Source organism: Mauremys mutica, chromosome 2, assembly GCF_020497125.1.
Source record: "Mauremys mutica isolate MM-2020 ecotype Southern chromosome 2, ASM2049712v1, whole genome shotgun sequence".
In the NCBI taxonomy this organism is placed as follows: domain Eukaryota; kingdom Metazoa; phylum Chordata; order Testudines; family Geoemydidae; genus Mauremys; species Mauremys mutica.
In genome coordinates this window covers 175692936-175718610 of record NC_059073.1, presented here as the reverse complement: position 1 = coordinate 175718610, position 25675 = coordinate 175692936, and the positions used below count along the sequence as shown (strand labels likewise).

The window sequence follows — 25675 nt, the reverse complement described above, 5'->3', positions numbered from 1 at the left end:
AGAAGAAAGAATGCATCCTTGTTTTTTACTTTGTTTGGCATGAGGGGATGAGTCGATGATCCATCAGGTAGAGAGGGGGAGAGAGAGAGAGAGAAAGATGGCACCCTCAATAGTTCCCCAGAAGTGAATATTGAATCCCTGATATGTTATCTAGTCAGAGATTCTCCTGGGTTAGAAAGGGGCATTATTCAAGAAGCTGCTAGTGTGTATGATTTAACAGTCACCTCTGTGTTAAGTCCTGTAGAAAGATTATGTGTTATTATCTGAAAAGGGAGGGAATAGAGTAGTGAAACAATAGCCTGTAACCTTAATGAGCCTTAATAAGGAAGAGTTAAAAGGGGAATTACAAAAAACATAATTCTAATAGCTGTACTTTCCTTAAATGAAATACAGGATTATGTCATGATTTTGGCAGTCTCACTGGCTGTGGTCTTAGATTGAAGGCAAACTGGCTCCTTCTTGAATCTCCCATGTAGGGTTAATAGAGTAACTCTTCCTTATGTCAACCTCATAATTTGATTTGACTGCCTGTGTATTAATTTGAAAAATCCACTGATTTTATTTCATTTGTGATCTTGATTTGATCATTGTATTGTTTTATGTTTTATTAGTTTATGGAAGTTATAATAAGCTAGTCAGCAACATGCTTGATTAGTTTTATGTTTGCTTGCTCATTCTTTTAATAAAAGTATACTGACCTGGTTTCGCTCTCAAAACTGCAACATGTGTCATACTACCCTGAGGGCAAAAGTACTATAATTAAGACATTGATGAGCCACTTGGTTCTGCCCTTAAATCAATATCTACATCCCTTGCATCTGACATAATCATATTGTTAATTTCAATATCTTATACACCTTATTATGGCTAGAATTGGTAGCAATGAATATGGTTAAGGTTGCCTTACACTTTCAATTATAAGCCTGTTTTCCGTTCTGTATAATTTTGCCAAACTTTATCTGTTGAGGCTGAGATTTTTCATGCTTGTTCTCTGCCTCACGCTGAATTGTTTTGCAAGATTTCTTTTTTAAATGGTTCAGCTGTGTGTCAGAACAAAATTGGGGAAAAAGCCATAGGTTTACTAATGTTAACATTTTTTCCCTTTTTTGCAGAGACTTAGCATTGCTATTATTTGGAGCAGGAACTTGACATTTGGCAGGAGGATAATTCTGTGGTCAGTGATTTGCCTTTTTATGTCCTCATGAAAATCCATTCAGATTTGGCTGAATTATAAGCCTCTGAAAAATGCCATTTGTACATGATCAACAGAGCTTGTTAGAGGCTTGCTGGTATCTCTCCCTACCCCCCATCATCCTCCACTGGCATACAGAACCACCCACCTGCATTCTCAGATGTCAGCACATTCACTCCTCAATAAGTACTGGATACTCTGAAAGACGCTGACTCAAGACCTGTGAATCTGATCCATGCTCTTCCTGGCAACTGGTGCCACGCATGACCAAAATAGCCAGTGACTCATTCAGGAAAGGAATCTTCCCTTCCTCCTTCCAGAATGCAATAGTCTGACTAACATTGAAGAAAACAACCTAGGAACCATCAGTTTTAGCCAACTATTGTCCAGAATCAATCCTTCAGTTCCTGAGAAAGCTCACAGAAAAGCTAGCCAAAAGACAAAGAGGGATTCTCTCCGGTGCTATTATGCTAGTATGTCACTAGGTCACCTGGTAAGATGACATGAGCTCAAGTGTCAGCAATATGCAGATGACACACAGGTCTACTGATCCTTCACCACCAACACAGCCTAGTACTTGGACAAGATCCGCTCATAGGTGAAGAACCTGAGCAAGATGGACATTATACTGGTGGGTAGAGGAAAGCACTTCAAGGAGTCTGCAGCAATTGTGCAGTCTCTGTTGATTGAATCTACACACCCATAATCAATCAATGCAGTCCTTAATGTACAAGTGCTCCTGGATTCTCCACTGACGCTAACCACTCATATATCAGCATCTCTACATTTCCCCATTGACTAGGAGACTAAATCCCATCCTAGCAGACCAATGACCTGACCCCATTATACAAACTTTCATCACCTCCAATATGGAAGGCAGCAATGCCACATACCTGGGCATGGAGCCACCAGTCCTTAGGAAACTCCAACTAGCACAGGAAATGGCAGTGCATCTCCTCAGTAACATGGGCTGCCGCGAGCACATCAAACCTGTCCTCTGCTGTCTACACTGGCTTCCCATAGAACATCAAGTCAAGTTCAAGATTTTGGTCTATATCTTAAAGGCACTCAATGGGCTCAGCTCAGAGATCACCTAAAGCTAAAAGATCACCTAAAAACTCTAGTATGAAGACTGGTCAATTACACCTTTCCTCAGGCACAATAAAACTTTGTACAACAAGGGTAAAGCTCACCCATGCAGGACACAGAACTTTCTCAGAGGCCAGTCCAAGACTGAGCTCCCCAAAAATATAGGACTATCACAAGCCTCACTATTCCACAAAAAGTGCAAAGCACATGACTTCACTCTTGTATTCTCTCATATAAACACATAGCAGTGTGTAAACAAACAAACCCCACCACCAACAAAAAAACCTTACCAAATAAACCACCACGCTGTACATACAATTCTTCCCCTAAGGAGAGGATTAGAGAAAGAACAAACATCACATGACAGATATAGTCATGCCATTGAATGTATTACTCGAAGGTGCCCAGATATTACAGTGATGCTATAAGAACCTAGATAGAATAGAATAGAATAGAATAGAAAGCCCACAGAGCTTTCTAAATGCGAACTGCACTGAACACACTCCCAGGCCTCACAGAGCTTCCTGCTTGGGAGATGCAGAGTGAGTGTTCTACTCAGGACCCAGGCAAGTAGCCACCACTTCTTTACTGGTCTAAGGGACAGCAGGCAGGAGGACCATGAGTTCTAGTCCCAGCTCACCCACTGACTACTGTTAATAATTCTCTGCACTTCGTAAGCCTTATTATTGAGGAAGAATTCATATTTCCTACATTAAGAACTGGATAAGTATCATTCACTCCATTTTATGGACGGAGTAATTAAAGAGATGTACAAAAAGTTACTTCAGACAGAACTGGAAACAGAACCTAGATCTCTAATATGGCGAGTCAAGTCTTATCTACATCTCCTTTCAAAATGAACATGCCATATCTATGCAATAGGTTGTGCTGTCTGTAACCACTCAACCATAATTCCCCTACAGCCAGGAATTGAACCTAGAAAGACAGATTCCCAACATTCCTCTATCTAGTAAGTAGCTTTTAAAGCCACTGGCAACATGGATAATACTCTTGCCCTAGGGGCTGGTCCATATAAAGGATGAAATATGTTTCTAACTCCTTTATCAAGTTTGCAACTCAAAATAAAAGGGGGTTACTTACCTGTACAATAACTGATGTTCTTTGAGAGAACTTATATACATTTCACAGCTGGTGATTGCATGTCCAGTGCATATGTGTCAGAAAACTTCCTAGTCAGCAACATCTGCAAGGGTGCCACATGCACCCTTCACTCCCTCTTGGGTTTCAGAAAGGATAGAAAGAGTGCTGCTGCCCCACTACGCCCAGCTCCTTTGCCATGGTTTGTGGGACTCCAAAGTAGTGGGGAAGAAGGGTGGAATATGTATATGGACTCACATCTCAAAGAACATCAATTACTGCATAGATAAGCAAAAACTGCAAATAACACGAAGTTTGGAGGTATTCCCAATACAGAGGAGGTCAGGAATATCATACATTATTTGGATGACCTTAAAAACCGGAGTAATAAAATGAGATGAAATTTAATAGTGCAAAGTGCAATATCATGGACTTAGGGACTAACAACAAAATGTTTTGCTATATACTGGGGTTGTACCATTTCAAAGTGACAGAGGAGGAGAAATACATGGCTTTACTGGTCAATCACAGGATGACTGTGAGCTGCCAATGTGATACGGCCATGAAAAAAGCTAACGCATGAGGTGAAGTATTTCCAGTAGAGACAGGGAAGTGTTAGTACCATTACACAAGGCACTGGTGAGACCTCATCTGGAATACTGTATGCAATTCTGGATGCCCATGTTTAAGAAAGATGAATTCGAACTGGAGCAGATATAGAGAAGAGCTACTAGAATAATCAGAGGAATGGAGAACCTGCCATATGAGAGGAGACTTAAGGAGATTAGCTTGTTTAGTCTAACAAAATGAAGGCTGCAAGGAAATATGATTGCTCTCTATAAATACAGCAGAGGGATAAACACCAGGGAGGGAGAGGAGTTATTTAAGGACCAAGGCTGGCAGAAGTACAAATGGATATAAACTAGTCATGAACAAATTTAGGCTTGAAATTAGATGAAGCTTTCTAACCATCAGAGGACAGAAATTCTGGAACAGCCTTCCAAGGGGAATAGTGGGGCAAAAAACCCTAACTTCTTTCAAGACTGAGCTTGATACATTTATGGAGGGGCTGGTATGATGAGATTGCTGACAATAGCATGTGGCCCATCTGCATCTGCTATTAGCAAATACCTTCAATGGCCAGAGATGGGACACTAGATGCGAAAGACTCCACGTTAGCATAGAGAATTGTTTTCAGAGAGTGAGACTGGTGATCTCTAACTAACTGATTGCCATATCTGGGGTTGGAAGATAATTCTTCCCCCAGGTCAGACTGGCAGAAACCCTGTTATTTTTTTTCTTCCTCTGCAGAATGGGACACGGGTAACTTGCTAGTATGAACAAGAGTAAATAGTGGATTCTCTGTAATTTGGAGTCTTTAAATCAAGATTTGAGAACTTAGGTAAGTCAGCCAGACTGGGGTGGCAGGCCAATAATATCCATGCTTGCGGCTGCTGGAAATGAAGCCTCATCTGAGATGTAACAAACATGCAGGCTACCAGTTGCCTGAGGCAGGAACTTATCTGCATTCGATAGTAAGGCTGAAGGTAAGAGAACAGGTCCCTCGAAGTCTGGAACCTGTGAAGTGTAAAGTAGGCCATGCTGTGGTGGTATCCAATATGGACCCTATAAACTGTTGTGTGGGCATCAGGGTTGACTTATTTTTGTTCACTAGCAGGCCTAAACATACAAACAGCCCCATGGCTGTACTTGGGTCTCCAAGTGGCCTCAGACTAGCCAGTCATCGAGGTATGGGAAGACTTGAACGTCTATCCTCCTGAGGTAGGACACCACCACTCCTAGGTACTTTGTAAACACCCTTTGTGCTATACAAAATCCAAACAGCCAGACACAATACTGACAGTGACTATAGCCTGTCGTGAATCTCAGGAAACATTTGTGGGCTGGGTGTACTGCAATATAGAATATACATCCTGGAGGCTGAGACAACATAACAGTCTTTCTAATCTAGGGATGAGATGTTTGATGCAAAATCTTAGGATGTACATGTTTAAATCTCATAAGTCAAATATTTCCTGAAGCTGCTCCCCCATTTTTCTTAGGGATGCGAAAATATCTCAAGTAGAACCCTTTCCCCATTCTGCTGTGGGGGACTTTTTCTATAGCATTGAAAGCTGGGAGGAACTGCACCTTGGTTTAATGCACTCTCTTAAGATGAGTCGCTGAACAGATATGGGGAAGATGGGTGGATAGGAAGCAGGAGAGCAATTGTATTGCCCATCTCGACTACATTAGATGCCCAATTTGTCTGATGTGACTTTGGACTAGATGTGGTGCAAACAAGCCAGATGGTTGCCAAAAGGGGAGAGATATCTAGGGCTGAAAAATGAGTGATATGCTGTCCTTGGGCATGGAGTCAAATCTGCTGCCCTGTTGCAGAGGAGGAAGGTTGGTGTGAGGAAGTGGTGATTCCTCCTGAGGGCTTCCTCTTTAAAACCTTCTGTCCCTTCCTAGAAGGCACGGGTGTTCTGTATTCATAGTAAAGGAGCTGCTTGTGGTATGTCTGAGGCCTGAAATGCCGTCACTTGAAGGTTGGAGTGTAGACCTGCAAGGACCTGAGCATGGCCCTAAAGTGACCCCATGGCTGTTTAGGTCTTGTTGTGGAACAAGGAGCATCCTTCAAAAGAAAGACCTACTATTGTGGTTTGTAGCTCCTTAAGAATTCCTGACAAGGACAGCCATGAAGAGTGGTGCATTGTTGCTGCTGTTGTTATTGTTCTGGTGGCTGGGTCCATGGCATCCAATGTCTCCTGAAGATATTGCTTAGCAACCAGCTGTTCTTCTGACACGAAAGTCTAGAATTCACTCCTGAATTCTGGTGGGAACTTTCAATTGAAGCACAGCATGACACACCACTTAACATGGTTATACTTCACCAGGATTGTTTGATATCCTCTTCTGGAGGCTTGAGGTAGACAATGACTTCCTACCAAGCAAGTCAATGCACTTCTTCTCCTTATCTTTCTGTGTCAATTTCTGAAGGTGCTGGTGCATTCTTTCATTCACTGCCATCACTACCAGTGACCCTAGCACCAGGTGTGAGGAGAACTGCTTGTCGCCAATGGCCAGTACCCAGTACCACCAACTGGCCCACTTTGAAGTCGGTGCTATGGAAGCAGGCGTCTGCCACAGGACCTTCACTGGCTCCAGCAGTCACTCATTTATTGGAATGGCTACACATACCAAAACCAATAAGTGTAATATACTGAGTACCTTGTGCAGCATATCCCCATACCTCTTCGGTCGGGATCTATGGGATCGCTGCTACCCATCCCGAGGCACAGAGACCATAATCTATGGGATCTATGGGATCATTTATTGGAATGGCTACACATACCAAAACCAATAAGTGTAATATACTGAGTACCTTGTGCAGCATATCCCCATACCTCTTCGGTCGGGATCTATGGGATCGCTGCTTCCCACCCGAGGCACAGAGAAGCCAACCTGTGTTTGGAGTGTATGGGGGAGGAAAGATCCACTATGTTCTGCATTGTCCATAGGGCCCACATGGCCACCCAGGTTGGTACCAGCAGTCCTGCTAAGGGTTGGTAACAAGCTTATGCCTCGGCTGAGACCAGGTTTCTTTTCCCCATACAGGGGAGGATGAGATCACCAAGTCATGGGATCTGATTGGGGATAGGTGTAAGCTCTACTCCAAGTCTCTTCCAGGAGCAGGGATACCCTCCCTGCTATCAACAGGACAGATGTCATTGGCCTCAGGGGTACCGTGGCAGCCCTGCAGGCAACATCGGGTCCAGGAACCTGAACAGCAGCATCATCAGTATAAGACGTTCAGGTAAGTCTTTGGTCAAAAGATTCCATGTTTGAGCTCCTGAGGTGGGGGATACTGGTCCCAAGATCGCTGTTGTGTGGAAGGGCTGAGCCATTAAAGCTGCCTGTGCCACTGTTGATGCTGGTGCTGCACAAGGAGCCAATATTGGGGCTGGGGCTGGTACCAGCAGGTGTTGTCTCTCTTGCTACCAACAAAGTGAGTATGGCTGAGCAGGTGCCAGCAAAAACCTCAAACCCTGTTGCATGTCCAGCTCCACACAGCTAATGCCAGCTGTGGTGCTCAGAGAACTTGTTCTAAGTTTTGATGCATCCTTGATGTCAGGAACTCTTGTAGTCTTATGCAGCTTAGAGTCTGAGCCTCGAGACAGTATTCTATGCCTCTCTGCATGCAAGGACTTGTGCTCAGTGTCTGACTTATCCTGCTGCTACAGTGCACCTCAAAAGGTTTTAAAAATACCACCAGCTTGGACTTTGATAACCTTTGGTCCCTCAAAGATCTGGAAGTCTGGAGCCATGGATCTGAGTCCGGACAAATGGATGGCTCTAACAGGAAAGCCCTCAGGTGGGATTTCTTTGAGCGCTGGGTCCACTTGGAGAATGACCTGCAGTGCTCACACCAGTGCAGAACACACCCCTAACAGAGGCAGAATAAGCAGCTTGTGTGGCTCTTGTTGAGAGGCTTTATAGCCTCGGATGAAGGGCACTCTTTAACGCTTGGGGAATTATGGTCCACCATGCAGGCCCCACTGGTACTTGGTCTTTAGGCAGAGAACTTCAGTCACCAATGACCTCAGGTCTGGTACGCTAACACTAGTCTAAGAGCCAACTGCTGGCTTCATTCAGCCATAAAGGTAGGTTGCTCCCAGGAGAGCTGCTCAGGGAGGCTGGAGAGGAACAGAAAGTTGGGGGCAGCTAAGAAAGGGAAATAGGTATGGACTCACTCCATTGATTTTGTTGGACGTGGTGCAATAAAACTTCACTTAGGGCCTGTATATCCAGGACTAGAGCTCAGCAATAGTTAATAAAGCTGTCATCTTTCTAGTTTTCCTCTGAACTTTTAACAGTTATCAATCATGACCAGACAGAATGGAGAAGCAGTTAGTTCAGCTATAACATAACTACACTCACATCATTAAAATAAAATAATCCACTCATTGGTTGATCAGTGACCCTAGGTAGAAAACTGTTGCTTAGCAACTTTTCCAGGCAGAATATTACAAATCAACCCTTTCACATGTGTGAAACACACCATACAGTAGACAAGTGGCGTGACTACAGCATGGTAGGCACACAGTTCCTTCTTTGGAAAGCTCACCGTCTCACCATCACTGTAGGCCAAATTCATCCTTCAGATTAGCGCACCTGCTTGGCCTAAGGCTGAATTGGGTCCTATGTGTGGAGGATTTTCTACAAGAAATGTGTAATTGTCTGTCATAGGTCTCACCCCCACTTGGAGCTGTTGGGTTCCAATGTGGGGACCTGCCTTGGTTTCCCTCTACACTAAAAACCTAGTTTAGATCTGGTTCTCGCTGCCACCAGTCAGTTTTTAAGTGTCTGACACACTCCCTGTTCCCCCAAAAACTTCCCCTGGGGAACACAGATTCAAACACCTTGAATCTCACCCGAGAGAGAGAAAAGCCAGTTCCCCTCCCCCCTTCCCTCTCTCCAGCCTGCTCTGGAGAGATTACACCGAGTCAAATCCTTGACTCAACACAAAGAGGGACTCACCTCTCCCTCCCCTTCCCTTGAATCTCCACAAGAGAAGGAATTAACCAAGTCCTTAATAGAAAAGAATTTATTAAAGAATAAAAAGAAAGTAACTGTCTCTGTGATACCAAGCTGGAACGATACACAGGGTCTAAACTTATCAATCTCTGGAGAGAATTCCCCCTCCCCCTTTCTCAGTAAAAGCAATATCAGCAAACAGGAATAAAGAATTTCCTTTAGCAAACACACAATTGCAAAGATAGAAAGCAACTCAAAAGACTAATCCGCCTTTCTAATTAATACTCACTATTAAATAGTAGGAACTACTCCAGGAGAACTTGGAGACATGACTGGCCTCGTTTAGATCCAAAGAGAGCTCTGAGCAAACAAGGAACACAGACAAAGGCTTCCCTCCACAGATATTTGAAATTATCCTGTTCCTTGATTGGTCCTCTGGTCAGGTGTTTCTCAGGTTACTGAGCTTGTTAACCCTTTCCAGGGAAAAGAGACCTTAACCCTGATCTGTTTATTTATGACATTGTCATTGCCTGTGCTAAAAGGGATCCCAATCTTGGAAAGAACACTACAAAGGGCTTGAATGGGTTGGAAGAAATGTTCTGATTTTGTTTGAGATAACATTCAAATATCTAGTCTATATTTTCTTTAATGAACAATTCTGTAGCAAAGTATGATGCATCATTACTAAATAGCTGGGGACATCAATGCACTTGATTACATTTATGATCCTGTTCCAAGCTATTCAGGAATGAATTGTCTCATACTGTATAGCAACGTGTTCTTTGTTCTGTCATCCATTATTCTCATAATGCATAGAGATTATGGTTGTGGCACCATTTGTGGGCAGTTACATTTCTTTTGAATCTTCATTGTTTTCCACAGCTATGAAGGTTTAGTCTTATCAAATCACATCAGACTGAAACTCACTTATACCAATTATCAGTTCAACTAAAATTGGGTATTTTTCTCCTAAAATCGTATACTTCTAGGGAGTGAGATATTCTACTTTAAATCAGGCTAGCCCTCATAATGTTTGAAAAAGTGCCATATATGGAATATTTTTGCTCAAAATGCAATGTGGGTTGTTATTAGCTTTGAAATAAAGGGAGATTTCTAGTTTTGGTATTACCAAGCATGAAATACAAGAGGGTCTATCTAACTATGACAATACTTACTACATTCCAAGTGTCACCAAAGGGATTACAGCAAGGGTTTCACTTATTGATATCGGTAACTTTTATGTCAAGATTTTCAAAAATAGGAGTCTAAATCCATATTTAGGCACTTAAATAAGTGAACTGGTTTTTCAGATGTGCTGAGTCTCTAGCAGCTCCCAGTAACCATCGTTTGAGCTCTTGGGAGCTCAGCACTTTGGAAAATCACACCACTTACTTAAGGTCCTTAATATGGATTTATGAGCCTCACTTTAGGATGCTATTTTGGAGGCTTTGGACTGAATCTTTATGTAGTATCATGGAAAAAAAATCAATAAAGTACCTCTGCGTCTGCTCAGATCTTCTTTAAATATGCTCTATTCACATTTGAATAATAATAATCTATAAAAACATGCCGTGAAATTACACCGGAAAAACTCACCATATATTGGATATACTATGGGCCATTTGGTCAAGATGCTAAACATTCATAGTGAAAAAACAAATTTCAAACATAAGGTTTGTCTTATTTCCTATTTTAAAGAATTTAACAATAAGGCCGAAAAAATTAAAATGTTAAGTCTCCATATGTTGGTTCTTTAGAACAGATGGTCTCTAATATTGCATTTTGGTGGTGCGAATCTGATTAGCTAAAATAATAATCTGGGTTTTTTTGCTTTCTCCCTGCCAGACTTATGAACTTTCAGATTTACTTAGTCAAACACAGAGACACCACCTGGGAAATCCATTACAGTTTTTTGCGGTAAGTACAAAAACCTCTAGCTAAATTTGTATTACAAAAATGTTTTGAAAAGGTGTAAATATTTAAAAATCACCTACTGAACAATTATCTTAATAATAGAAATTAGAGATGGAGAGAACTAATTAGGTCATCTAGTCTAATATTATGCTAATGCAGAAAGGAACAGATTTACAAAGGTATTTAGGCACTTAAGATAGGTGCTTAGTGGAATTTACTGAACCTTCTGTTAATACATTATCTAGTGCATTGTTCAGTCTAGTTTTAAATAACTGAAATAATGACACATCCATTGCATCCCTTTAAGAATTGTGTGGGAAAAATGTGTGGCATTTAATAGAAAATTATAACCTTTCTATGGGTTTTTTAAACCAACCACAGTATTTAATAGAAATTATATCCTGGCTATAAACTCTATTGGATGGTTAAAAAAATTGATAGAAAGGATATATTTATCTAATAAATTCTAGCAATGTATAGAGAGATTTATTTATAATATTATTAAGAGTCATACTCTTTGTGCTGGCACAGCAGAGCAGGGTTCATCAAGGAGCCAGTTATGGCTTCCTGGTTCTTTGCTTAGTCATAGGCACAGATCAGAGCATTTTGTGGGCTGCTTTAACATGTGTCAGCTGACAATGGTCCCCAAAGGACAGTTTGCCATCTGAGGATAGCTTGAATGCTGTGTGTTCTGCCCGGGCCTCTTCCCTCCACTGCTCTGTGCCAATATGCCCACTGAGCTGGTGGCTGTTGTGAGGGTGCAGGGTCAAATTATGGCATAGGTATGATAGGTTTGTGCCTACTTTGAGCTTTTATTGAACAAAATAGTAAATTTCTGGATCTCATAGTTGTGAAAAGAAGTTTAAAAATATGACCAGAGAGTACCCAAAACAGCACATGCTTGCACATACTCTGGAATAATAGCTCTGAACAGTGCCAATTCCAAAAACCATTATTCTGGGGCATCCACCAACATCACAGAGTCCTCTGCTGTGGTGTATGGTAAGAAATGAATGCAGTAGATGAGGCTCACCTATCCAAACAGATGCACACCCTAACTGATGGGGTAAGTACTGCAAGGACCTGTGCTGTCACACTGCCTCTTTGGAGGGAGAAAAGTCCCATACTTTTTCTGCAGGGAGGGAAGGAGAGTTCCTGCTCCATGGGAGGTGGAAGGGAACAGGTTTCCTGCCATTTTCTGCCCCTGCCTCTTTGAGAGAAGAGTGGACCCTCTACCACTGCTACTTCAAATGTGGTGCAGGACAAGGAGACATGGCTCAGCTGTTACTGAGAATGAGGTCAAGGGAAAACAGGTATTTTTAATAATGGGTGTTTTTTACCCCAACCAGCTATTTGAAGAGCTCTAGCATCTCCAGGTTTTGTAGCAGGATATTGAAATATGACAGAATCAAAGCTACAGCTCTGGTTAGGGGAAAAATGCTGCTGCTGCCATAGAGTCGTTGCAAGAAAAGGTCACCAGACTATTTTAACATGGGCAAAACAATGTATTTTTGCACAGCTTTATCATCAAAAACAGCTGAACTGTTTTGGCTGAAATTTTCCAGATACATTCAGCCTGAGATAGAGACCTGGCCTGTATAAGTTCAAGCAGTGAAAGTTTGGCAAAGTTATAAGCAACTGAAAACAGGCCTTATAATGAAAAAAGTGTTGGGTAACCTTAGTAGGTAGTGCTGCCTGCCCCACCTATAACGATTACAAGTTATTTGTTACAAAGAACCCCTGCCTCATTCAGTACACAGGATGGAGAATGAACGAGGCAAAGGGTTCGTTCAAAGAGGTAAAAGGAGGTTCTCATGTATTTAAAGCACTGGACTGGGACTCAGGAGAGCTGATTTCTATCCTTGGCTCTGCCACAGATTTTCTACAGGATACTGGCCAAAATGCTCAATGAGGCCAACTTAAGACAAACTTGACTCTAGCATTATCTAGCTTTTGAATGCTTGATTAACTTTACTTTTACATCTTTTTTAATGTAATACGTCCTTATATTCAACTTGAATAGAGTACTACTTTGCTACATTTCATAGTACTACACATAGCTATACCAACTTGGACCTCTATAAATAATTCTTCTTTCTCCTTGATGTTTACAGCTTTCATCTACTTAGAGGTGATTTTCATATCCCTTTTCTAGTCATCATTTGGTTACACAATACAGATTTAGTTCTTTTACTCTTTACCCATGTATGAGTGAGGGCTTCAGGTTGGCAGTATGATTGCAGACTGATTGCAAATATAAAGAGACTCTGATGTAGTGGCATCACAGAGTGGAATAATGATGGCAAAACAGCATAAATACCAGTCTTTGAAGACAATAATACTTTTCTCTTCCATTGCCTTCATTCACGTTGCCTTTACCTTGTAACAACATTTTGACATCAAGATAAAACAAGGCCAGAAGTAGTCTAGGATGGTGGTGGTGAGCTATTAAATACTCAACAATATCAATAAAAGATGTACTATCATTTGCACAGAAAAAATCCCTATCCCCATGTCAGATGTAAGTACAGATACAAATGGACAAAGCTGGGAAGTTTTGAATGAAGTTGAGTCAAGGCTCTCATAGCACCAGCAACATTGTGCTTCCAGTGTGGATTGCAACAAACAGTAGAGCTGGTGATTGCCAATGCGTCATTTTATTTGTCTGCCAATGGACAAAATTTTACTGGAACAGGGCAAATACTGATTATGGAAACTCTAACTAAGAAATTGTTGTTTAAAATGTGTTAGCCTTCCAGGCTCAATCCTTGGGGTGCCCGAGCTGTGTTTAATGCACCTGATGGGGGAGGGAGCAGAGGTGATGTTTAGGACCCAATGTAGAACAGAGCAGCTTCACAACTGTTCTAATTTATGCCAGTAGGACTGGCTTCCTTTAGCAGTTCTGCCTGCTGAGGATACACCAGAACACACAATGACTTCCTGCCATTGGCACAGGGCCACCCAGAGGATTCAGGGGGCCTGGGGCAAAGCAATTTCGGGGGCCCTTCCATAAAAAAAGTTGCAATACTATAGAATACTGTATTCTCGTGGAGGCCCCTGCAGGGCCTGGGGCCAATTGCCCCACTTCCCCCCCCCCTCCTCCCACTCTTCACTGCCAGCACATTGTCTGTGTCAGTGCAGGAAGTGGGCTAATTCCCCCTCCTCTCAGTGGGCAAAATCCTCAACTGCCTGGAGCAGCACAGAGGGGATTTACCAAGGCAGGATTGAGCCCCAATTAAAAGTGGGTTTTTTTTTAGTAAATATTAATTCTAGTCTACTTTCCATTATCTCTAATGAGCTCTTTAAAACTTTTCCCTACTGACTTTGTCCTTTTTCATTTGACAAAAACTGATTCCCCTGCACTCCTGTGTTTCTAATGTAGCTAAAATTAATGTGATTCTTTAAAATTACTTCTTTTTAGCACTAGATTGATCAAAGAGGTTAGCAGTGCTCTGGGAATACCGTATCATTTGACAGTTAACGGCTTGGCAGCAGGAGAAACTCATTCTGGCTTTTGTTGGTTATTTTAAAAACAGGAACAATTGCGGCAACAAAGTAGTGGATTTAAAGTAAAACACAAAACAAAATTGAATGTGGAGCATTGTTCAAACCAATTATAATATTACAAATCATCTTCTCAGCCAAGTTTATAGTGTCTTCAAATATTTGTTTCAATCTCCACTGGACTGGACTTAAGTTGTACATTTCAATTTCCAATGAACAACTTCTGTTTGAATAGAATCTTCACTCTAGTTTTTTAAACTTCTTCACCCACCCAACAAAAACAAGTATTCCCCCCTCCCCAAAAAAATACTTCTCTTAATGAAAACTAAAACATCAGTTTTTTAATAGAGAGAATTACTGGATTACTATGATTATACAGATTGGGTACAGAGGATAGCTGAATGTTGTAGGCAGGGACAAATTCCACTAGCCTAACCAGCTACAAAGAGTGGAAGCTATTGTATTGCTCTAGCACTATATGAAAGTGGTGGGGAAAAACCAGACGGTCCTTTGGCAAAGCACCCCATTCCATCCCTGCCCCCTCTTCTCACAGCCATACATAGAGCCCCCACCGGGGGGGTATGTCAGGGAACAGGGGGGAGTTGGATGGGGCAGGAGTCCGGGGAGGAAGCGGGTCGGGGGAGGGCCGGGCCATGACCCCCTCCACTAACCAGCCCTCCATACAATTTCCAAAACCCGATGCGGCCCTCAGGCCAAAAAGTTTGCCTGTCCCTGTTCTATACAGTTTTTTAGAAGGAGAAAGTAATCTGTCAATATATAAACAGATCAAAAAGTTATTTATAGACTGCACCATATATATTAAAGGTAGAAATAAAATTATTAGGTAGATTTGTCCTGCTTACTAATGCAGAATGGTTCCTTTCATTATATTCTCTTCTCTGCTGTTTTATTCAGTCTACCTTTAAATGAATCAAGTGACGGGTTCTAGAACTATGCAGAGCCTATTTCACAATCTAATAGATTTCACCGTTAAGAATATTGTCCTCAGATTCAGGCTAAATTATCCATGATGACTGACAAGGTAATGTCCCTAAAAGCAATGTTTTATTGAAGCTGGACATTTATGAATAGATAGACCCAGAATTATCCATAAAGCATTAAACAAAAGGGTATTTAAATCATTTAAGATATATCCGTTATTTGTCACGTTAAAAATATTAGAGTTTCAATTTGTTTGGTTTGCTATAGTGTGTATGACCAAGGCTTGGATCATTTTTTTTTAATCTATTGTCTGTAAGCTAAATCTGACCGAAAATGGCAATAGTGTATTTTCTGTCAGTTCAGTGGTTACTGCTACTGTTACTCTATTTTGGGGACAACAATAAACTCCCACTCTCAAATCTGAAGTAGAATTACAATGCTGGTCATTGTACTGTCCCTGCTGGAAAACATATGGTACAAGAAAAGAACTTCATGTTTCTGAGTCATCTCTCCTGTCTTAAATAGAGATTATCTAGCTTGGTAAACCAAAATGGAAAACACAGTACAATTAAACATTTTGTGTGGACAACTAATTAGCTAATTTGCATTTTCTTGTCAGTAAATAGTCCTCTTTTTAAGGATTATACTTCTCAAACGGGAAACCAAAATAAGAAAGGACGAGGGAAGGGAACTGAAGTGATTAATATTGTGAAACAAACGTCATTTTGATTCATAGGCTGGTAAATTATGTTGCAAACCAATGTTTTGACTGAGATGCCCTTAATATTTCCAGCATCTCTCAGGATAAAGCAGTTTATTGGGTAGCATTTAGGTATTTGAAGACATTATCCAACCCCCACTACTGTGCTTTTATAGAAAAAACAACTTAAATGTTTAATGCACAATTGTCAATAAATGACTGGATTAACCAGGTTATTAACTATATGTCAGATTCTGCCACCCTTACTCTGAGTATCATATAATCATAGATTATTAGGGTTGGAAGGGACCTTTTAAGAAATCATCTAGTCCAACCCCCTGCTCAAAGCAGGACCAATCCCCAAATAGCCCCCTCAAGGATTGAACTCACAACCCTGGGCTTAGCAGGCCAATGCTCAAACCACTGAGCTATCCCTCCCCCCACTGAATACTCCCACTGAAGCTGATGGGACTAGCTGAGGAAAAAGGTACTAGTCAGTGGGTGAGTAAGGGCCACAGAATGCAGCATTTAATAATTAACAGACAAAAGTCACTGAATGTCAGAGGTGAGGGGCCATTTTACTGTCGAAAGGCAAATGGCTTGTCAGAGTGCACAGTGAATTCTTAATTAAAGCCCAGTAGATTGAATTATTCATTCCTGTTAGAGACCTTTGGAAATGACATATTTTGGTGCAAACGATAAACTCTACAATATAAACACAGTATTAGAAATAAAGAGGATAAGCCAAATTCTGTTTTTAGTTAGACCAGTAGAACCTTGAGCAGTGGACTTCAATGGACAGAATAGTTGTTCAGATGTTGAAGAAACATTGTTTTGTGCAGCAAGAGTTCAATTCTGGGAAAGTGGATCCTTGGACTCAGCTAGAATAAGTGTGCGCATTATAGTGGCCCTCTGTGTGGAAGGGCTAATGCGGGAAGGGGATCTCATGCCAGCCAGTGCACCCATAATTTGGCTCTTAATTGTTTTCATCATTCAAAATATTCTGCACTGAATAAAAATACATATAGAAAACTCTGGTTAAGAACCAAAATATAAGAAGTAACGAAGTGTTTTTGTGGTCAAGGCACCAGACTGGATCTCACGACTTCTGGATTCAATTCCTGGCTAAGTCAACAGACATCTTGTGTACTAGGAGAAGTCACTTCATCTTTCTGTGCCTTGGTTTCCCCATCTGTAAAATGAACACAACTGTCCCTCTGCCTATCTAGATTGCAAGCTCTTTGGAGTACGGTCTGTCTCTTACTAGCTATGTATACAATAAGTAGCACAATAGAACCTCCAGGTTCTCCTGTAGTACAAATAATAAGGTATTTTATAAACTCTTAAAATGCAGGGTCCTTGAAAAGGGCATGCAGAGGAAAATCTTTAAGGTGAACCTGTGCATTTTCCAGATAATTTTCCCCTTTCTCGGGTTTATGTGGCTCTATTTTTTTCCTTTGTTAGCATAAATATTACAATTGCATGTATAGAATTGTGTATGGTGGCTGATTTTAGCTCTACAATGGCCAATAGTTTGTCAGCTTTGTTTTTTCATTCTAATTTCCATTCATACTTTCCCAATAAAATAAGTAACTTAATAGAGTCTCATAGACTAAGGCCAGAAGGGACCATCATGATCATCTAGTCTGATCTCCTGCATATTGCAGGCCACAGAACCTCACCCACCCACTCCTGTAATAGACCCCTAACCTCTGGCTGAGTTACTGAAGTCTTCAAATCATGCTTTAAAGACTTCACGTTACAGAGAATCCACCATTTACACTAGTTTAAACCTGCAAGTAACCCGTGCCCCATGCTGCAGAGGAAGTCGAAAAACATCCCAGGTCTCTGACAGTCTGACCTGGGAGAAAATTTCTTCCCAACCCCAAATATGTCAGTCAGTTGGACCCTGAGCATGTGGGCAACAACCACTAGCTGGACACATGGAAAAGAATTATCTGTAGTACCTCAGAGCCCTCTCTAGCTAGTGTCCCTAGTCTTCTGTTTTTAAAGAAAACCATCTAACATTTCATATGTGTAAAGAAACCATATTAGAAAAAACAACAATATAGCAATCCAAATATGAGATACCACATACTAAATCAGGGATCGGCAACCTTTGGCACGCGGCCCACCAAGGTAAGCACCCTGGCGGGCCAGGCCAGTTTGTTTACCTGCCGCGTCCACAGGTTCGGCTGACCGCGGCTCCCACTGAATGCGGTTTGCCACTCCAGCACACCCCTCAGCCCACGCTGCTTCCCGCAGCCCCCCATTGGCCTGGAGCAGCGAACCGCGGCCAGTGGGAGCCACGATCAGCTGTACCTGCAGACACGGCAGGTAAACAAACCATTCCGGCCCGCCAGGGGCTTACCCTGGCGAGCCGCATGCCAAAGGTTGCCGATCCCTGTACTAGATAAAGGTCTGAACTACTGTATTTCTAGCATGGCTTTTCTATATCTACAAAATGTTTTGGATCAAAAAGATGGTTACAATATTGCTTTTTTTAATCTGGCTCTAACCACTACTGTGGCTCAGTTCTGACTGATCTTGGTCACTGCCTATGCCTTTCCAATCAAAACTAGAACAAAATCCTACACGTACTCTATCTTGTCCCCTCCTAGCAAGCTATGAGAAACTTTAGTTGGCAACACTTATATTCCAGGTGGTGCAAACTGATTTAATATGACCAAAAGGATGGCCATATTGGGTCAGACCAAAGGTCCAACTAGCCCAAAATCCCATCTTCCGACAGTGGCCAATGCCAGATGCTTCCAAGGGAATGAACAGAACAAGTAATCATCAAAGTATCCATCCTGTCATCCATTCCCAACATCTGGCAGTCAGAGATTTAGGGACACCCAGAGCATGGGATTCAATGGAGCCAAGACATGTTACACCATTCGAGGATCTGCTCCCTGGAGATTTATGGATGCTGGAGTAACTTCATAAACTATAGGATATAAACCAGTGAGGAGCAGGGTTTTCCCAGCCTTTGCATTTTGTAAACCACTTTGTAGATATATGTCCCTCTCTTGGACTCGCGGGTCCTTTCAAAGCCCACAGCTTGATTGTCACAACAGTTTATTCCTGGAACACCACGAAGGGCTGTGTAGATCACTATTTGAGAATCACTGATAGAGGCTACGAAGGGGATATAAAGAAAAAAGGGACACAATGGTTGACTATTCAGTGTATTTCAATATGATATTTTTCTGAAAGGGAGGACAGTGTTCCACAGCATCAGTGGAAGTATGGGTATCCAGGGGGTATAACAATAGTGCAGATAACAGCTTCATCATATCTGTGATAAGAACCATTGTTTCCTCACCTTTTTCTTCATTTTTACATTTTTGAAAATTGCATGAACTCTCCAGGTTTTTGCAAACATTGCTCCAAATGCAGTTGTGTAGCCCACTGTAAGAATCCACGTCCGGACCTAAGATATAATCAAAGACACGGCCTTTTAGTTTTTCACAGGTAGTTTTAATGTCTTAAACTTCTCAAAATAGTCTAAAATACCTATTGTATCTAGAGACAGTAAAACAGTTTAGCAATTTTTTTTGAAATTTTTAAATTATGTTTCACATGGTAACTGCACAGTTTTCTTCAATTTTTTACAGAACATTTTATTTGATTTTTTTTTATTTTCAAAATTTCTAATTTGTTCCCCCCTTTCTTCCCTATTTTTCTGTTTCCGATTGACTGCAATAAAATGAAGACTAAATTCTTCCCCCCACCCCTTTTTCCTTTGCAGTTTTCCTCCTTTTCCACTCTAACTTTTCATAACGTCTTCAACTTTGGAAAAACAACAGAATAGCAAAAGAAGAAATGAAAGTGTGACTCTGCTGCTCTGTAACTCCGCTTGAGGGAGAAACAAACAAGAGGCCTATCAAGGCCTGCATCTTTGGGAGAGCTATAGGAGCAGTCAATAGCTCAACAAGTTAGTAAATTTGAGAGATAGTGTGGAACTAAATGGTGAAGGACCTTAATGCCAAGGGATGTGTGTTTGGTACAGTGAAGAAGGGACACGAAGGAGGAGGAGCTGTGGTTGGAGCAACAACCAGAAAGATGATCCTAACAGCAACATTTTGAATGGACTTAAGGGACCAATGTGGATAGCATCAAAGTTAGATAGTAGGAGATTACAGTAGTCAAGATGTGAGATAATGAGGGCCTGAACAAGAGCCTGGGTAGTCTGGAAAAACAGAAAAGATTGGATCTTAAAGAATATCATGTAGATAGAAGTTGGGAGACATGGACATGGCCTGAATGTATAGGTCTTAGAGCAGGGGTCTCAAAGTCCCGTTCCGTGGGCCATCTGTGGCCCGAGAACCTCTGCACTGCGACCCACAGAGGAGAGACACATGCAGCCATGCTGTTGGCAAAGTCTGCTGCAGGTGCCGCACCCCGCAGAGTGAGGGATAGAGTGATAGAGATACCATTACTAGTTGCTGGGCGGATTCAGCCATGGAGGCAGCATCATTAGTTGCCGGGCAGAATCAGCCATGGAGGCAGCATCATTTTTTTCCACAAGTCAAAAAACCGAATACAACTATATGATGCACATCTTGCTGCAATCCTGAAGGTTTCAACTGCTCAGTCACTGAGGACAAACATCAACAAACTGACAGAACTGAAGTGTTGCCAGGTGTTTGGCAAACACTGAAAATTCTCTGGCTGGCGAAGAATTGTATAAAGTTGTAGGACAGTTTTATTATTTCTGAGAAATTCGAAATAAAAAATACAATCTGAACGTTTTCTTTTCTGAACACCATCTTCAGTGACATTATTGGCCTGCTGGGAGGATTTGAGGACTGCCATTGGCCCTAAGGTAAATTGAGTTTGAGACCCCTATCTTAGAGAGAGAGGACTGAATCACAGATAACACCTAGATTGTGGCCTTGAGTGACTGAGAAGATAGTGGTCTTATAAACAGTAATGGGAAACTAGAGGAAAGAGGAAGGTTAGAAGGAGAACCAGGATAGAATAATGGCTCAAAAGCAATGGAGGCCAGGATTTTAAGTAGGAAGTCATCAATGACATCAAAGACCACTAAGAGGTCAAGGAGGATGTGGATAGAGACAGACCCCTGAAAGCAGGTAACAAACAAATGTACTTAATGTTATTGTAGATATTGGCTTCCTACGGATTTCCATGCAGAAAGAACTACTGTACACATATGACCAGGCAGAGACCAAAATGTATAAGGTGAATGCAACATTAAGAGTAGAAATCATTGGAGAAAGGTATCCAGGATGGATATATATATATATATATATATATAGTTTCCCATTACTGTTTATAAGACCACTATCTTCTCATATATATATATATGAATAAATAAAAAATTAAAGTTTACAAAGAATGTGAAATCTTAGGTGTATCTTATAGATGGTGGCTTTGCTATTCACCTCAATATAGCAGAGTTAAGCCAACTCCAATTGGTTTTGAAAATCCAGTTACACCACGTTTTCAGGCTACTGGTTTGTGATTTCTCTTCTAGTCAGCATGCAATGAGTTCTTTTCCTAAAATGTGTGATAATTGTATGTAATGTTCTAATGTGTTATTAATAAATATTCAGTACTTTTGTGTATCCAATAGTGATATTTTGGCAGACAGATACATGATATTTTAATATCTCTAGTAAAGCTCTTTTTTGTCCTTACTCAAGCAGCACTTATCCTTGGGGATACTAATAAATTCAATTATGTTCATAATTCAGAAAAAATGTTATTTTTACCATGCTCAGTACAAAAAGGTTATGAGTTGGATTAATTTATATTATAATAATATAGCCTATTGGCTGTAGTGGAAACCCTACTAATTAAAAATAATTTGTTCAGAATGAGATCTCTGCAGCCAAGGATGTGAGGATGATTTTAAAATGAAAATAGGTTTTAATTTAAAAGAAATAACCTTCCATTTTTCTGCCATCATTCATAAAGCACACAGTAAAACAAGTTATTTACTGTACATTGAGTACCGTTAACATCATGATCAGTTTCTATCCTATCTGATTTTTAGAGAAATGATGTTCGTCATTTGTATTGGATCTAGACACAAAGCCAAAAGAACCTAAAAAAACTCATGATCCTGTTTCTCGATTGTTTTCACTTAATATAGTTAAGATATTGCTTTGATTTGCAGTGAAGAGGGTAGAAAGGTGCCATGACGTGAACAGTGAAACTGGTTCACCAACAACTACAATGTGCCAGATTCTGCCCTCTGCTAGCATACTGGGCTCCCATCAAAGCCAGTACTTTTGTTTCTCCAGACCTGGAGAAAAATCACAATATAGAATTCTTTGAAAATAAGGATTTTTCCTTGCTGACAATAATATTTCCATTTATTTGAGCTATTCACAGGAAAAAATACATCAGTGTAAGTGTTATTACTGTTGCAATCCCCCTCTAAAGCTGGATCCAGCAAAGCCCTAATGCAGGTATTTAAACAGGTGAGCAATCCCATTGATTTCACTACAGTTACTCATATGCTTAAAGTTAAGCACCTGTATAAGTGCTTTGTGGGACTGGGATCATAACAAGAAACATTATAATGAATACAAATGTACACATTTATAGAAATATCTGTTCACCTTGGGTTTGGATCCTGCTGCCACTGAAGTCAATAGCAAAACTCCAATAGATTCCAGTGGGAGGAGAAGAAAATGCAGGCTACAAACGATTGAGCATGTCTACTTACATTTCAACATACTTTAAAAAAAAATCAAGCTCTTTTATGACAAATACTTAAGTCTTTCAATGCATTCCTTAGAGTTTGTGGTATCTGCACAATACTGTCAAAAATGTGCAGCAATAATTTTAGAAAATTCAAAACTGCTGTTTCCACACAAATCAACTATTGTGCTTTCTCACTGTCTCTCACACATACTGTAGGCTTTCCTCTTGAATTTGTAATAAACTTTAGACCATTTTCAATTACCCCAGTAATAATGTGAGATTATATACTAATTGTTCATGATTCTACAAGGTGGCTTTAACATCTAGACATTGTCCTATTGAAGGAGAGGCAAAACGTATTCAATATTTCATTAATACATTTGAATCACAAATTACTGCCTTACATTCTGTGATGAGCCCAGTGTGTACTTGCTTCATCATGTGAAGCATCCATTTAGCTTTAAAACTTTTGTCCCTATAATTTGTTTGAAGGAAATTTGACTCATCAAGATAGAAGCTGAACCTAGTCTCATTCCAGTCAATTGGAAAACTCTCTCTGATTTTAACAGGAGCAAGATGAGGCCCTGAGCGAGCAGCACAGATTGTGGTGCCATGGAAATGGTTACACAAAACACATAGATTAAAATTAAAATGTAGGAAAGAAAAACAAGAGAGCAAGCAAAACACAAGAAGACTGGCTGAAAACCCCAGCTGTCATTCTTAAAAAGGAGCCTAAGAAAATTAGATGCCCAAATGCCTCCCATAGCATGACAGGCACACCTGGCCCAGTTTCCTTTTTCAGAGTTCCCAGTAACTCCATCAAGACTTCTTGACACAATACTATCCTCCTTATAAAATATTGTGCAAGTTGTCCACAAGTGAGTCCCAAGCACATATAATTTGTCACCCCACTGAAAACAGTGTTAAAATCATCCAACATCTCAGCCCACAACACCCCACATATCACACACCAGCACCTTTGACCACACCCAGAGTCTCTGGCAGTCCTCCCTTGTCCTTGTACCAGTATGACCACCCCAGTTCTTCCTACTGGAGTGTAAGCCTAGTCTTGCCAGCAGGAACCCCACCAGACTCTCTGCTGGGGAATCCTCTTTCACCAAGGGAGCAGCCCTTACTCTCCCTGGCATTCTAATGGTTCTTCTGTTTCCAGTTCTTCAGCCCTGGAGATGTCATCAGATAAGCTCCTCCACTGCTCCCCAGCCCTCAGCTCTGTAGCTTACAGCTAGCAAGCAACTCTCTGCACTGCTCCTCCTGCCTTCAGCCCTGGCTCTTTGGCCTGGGGACACCAGCCAGAAAACCCCTCTTACTGTTCTCCTGCCTTCAGCCTTCTCCCAAGTTCCAAACATGTAGTCTCTAGAACCTCTCACCTACCCCTGACTCCTACTCAGGCAGCTCTGATTCACCAAGTCTCTTCCAACTCACTGAGTTTCTCCCAGCTTCTGATAGCTCCCAACTGGAGCCCCACTCTCTTAACTGGTCGAATGTGCACATCTGTCCTGGCACAAGGGGTACTGGACCTACTTCATTCACAGGGGCCAGTCCCTCTGTGACAGTTCCATACAGTCTTTGGCTCTACTGAAAATCCCCATCAAAATAACTAAACTTGGGTGAAAGAAAATGAAGCACATATAAAAACCTGAAGAAAGTTGAAATAACAAAGAAATAACTGGAAAGCGTAAGAGGAGAGAACATAACAAATACAGAAACCAGACAGAGGCATGTGTGCTCTTACATCCCAATGGTTTTGAATGTGGGATGGATTGTTCAGCAGGTAATGTCAACAGCCAATACAATGTAAAATTGGTTCAGATGCTGCAGTACTTTGTTTTATTTTTGATTAGGCACATTTTCCAAATCTCAATAGCATATATCTAGGTTTCTTTGTGCCAGACTACATGATGATACATTAGATTTTGTATCGAAAAATGTAAATGATATCTTAGACATAGCTATCATGTAAAGTAGAGCACATTAGTTTCTCTCTGACTGGAGTACTGTATTTAAGTCAAAAAAACTTGCTCATATGGAGGCTAGCTGACCTTTATTGTACCCTGTAATAACTGAGCTGAATCCAGGGAATAAAGGGCCTGATTTTCAGAAGTGCTCTATGTGTCACTGGCAGACCTGGTGCCAGCTCTTGCCAAGATTGTAGGAGTTAGCTGAGTACTGACAAATTCATATCTGGAAACCAGACCAGCTCACCTGTATGTTAGTATTATTGAAGAGAGGTGTTAAAGTTGTAAGGATGTGTTTAATGTTTAGACTCTATAAAATACTTGTAAGTTGCTGCATGCATTAATCAAACAAATCAAAACAAATAAAAGGAAGTTCTTCTTCACACCGCGCACAGTCAACTTGTGGAACTCCTTACCTGAGGAGGTTGTGAAGGCTAGGACTATAACAGCGTTTAAAAGAGAACTGGATAAATTCATGGAGGTTAAGTCCATTAATGGCTATTAGCCCTGATAGGTAAGGAATGGTGTCCCTAGCCTCTGTCTGTTTGTCAGAGGGTGGAGATGGATGACAGGAGAGAGATCACTTGATCATTACCTGTTAGGTTCACTCCCTCTGGGGCACCTGGCATTGGCCACTGTCGGTAGACAGGATACTGGGCTAGATGGATCTTTGGTCTGACTGAGTACGGCCGTTCTTATGTTCTTAATCCTACTTGTAATGTCTGGATTCCATGCTACAAAGGTAATATGTAAGTTTTGCTTATAATTGTAAAAAAGGCCTGCTCTAAACTTGTTCTCCCTGCCTATCAAGGAGGACTATCAAGACTAAGTGGGCCATCGTGAAGCATCATGATAAAGTCTTTGCTAATTGCTCCTACACGGGCTACTTGCAGAAGGTCTCATCCCATCAGTTTGAAAAGAGAGCAGGCCTACTTTAGAGCAGCCCCAAAGCTGCTGCAAACTACGCCAGGGCTGGTATAGAATGGCTAGATCAGACAGTCACAACTGGCTCTATTACAGCCCCTTCCCCATTCATAT

General features: G+C 41.2%; 1 protein-coding gene across 1 annotated transcript in view; it reads right to left on the bottom strand.

Annotated features, from left to right (window-relative positions):
- GABBR2 (gamma-aminobutyric acid type B receptor subunit 2) overlaps positions 1-25675 on the bottom strand; it is a 940989-nt gene that overhangs the window by 266324 nt on the left and 648990 nt on the right. The window contains exon 12 of the mRNA XM_045004115.1: positions 19309-19416. Coding sequence (XP_044860050.1) covers positions 19309-19416 — 108 coding nt within the window. The remainder of the gene's footprint in view (positions 1-19308; positions 19417-25675) is intronic.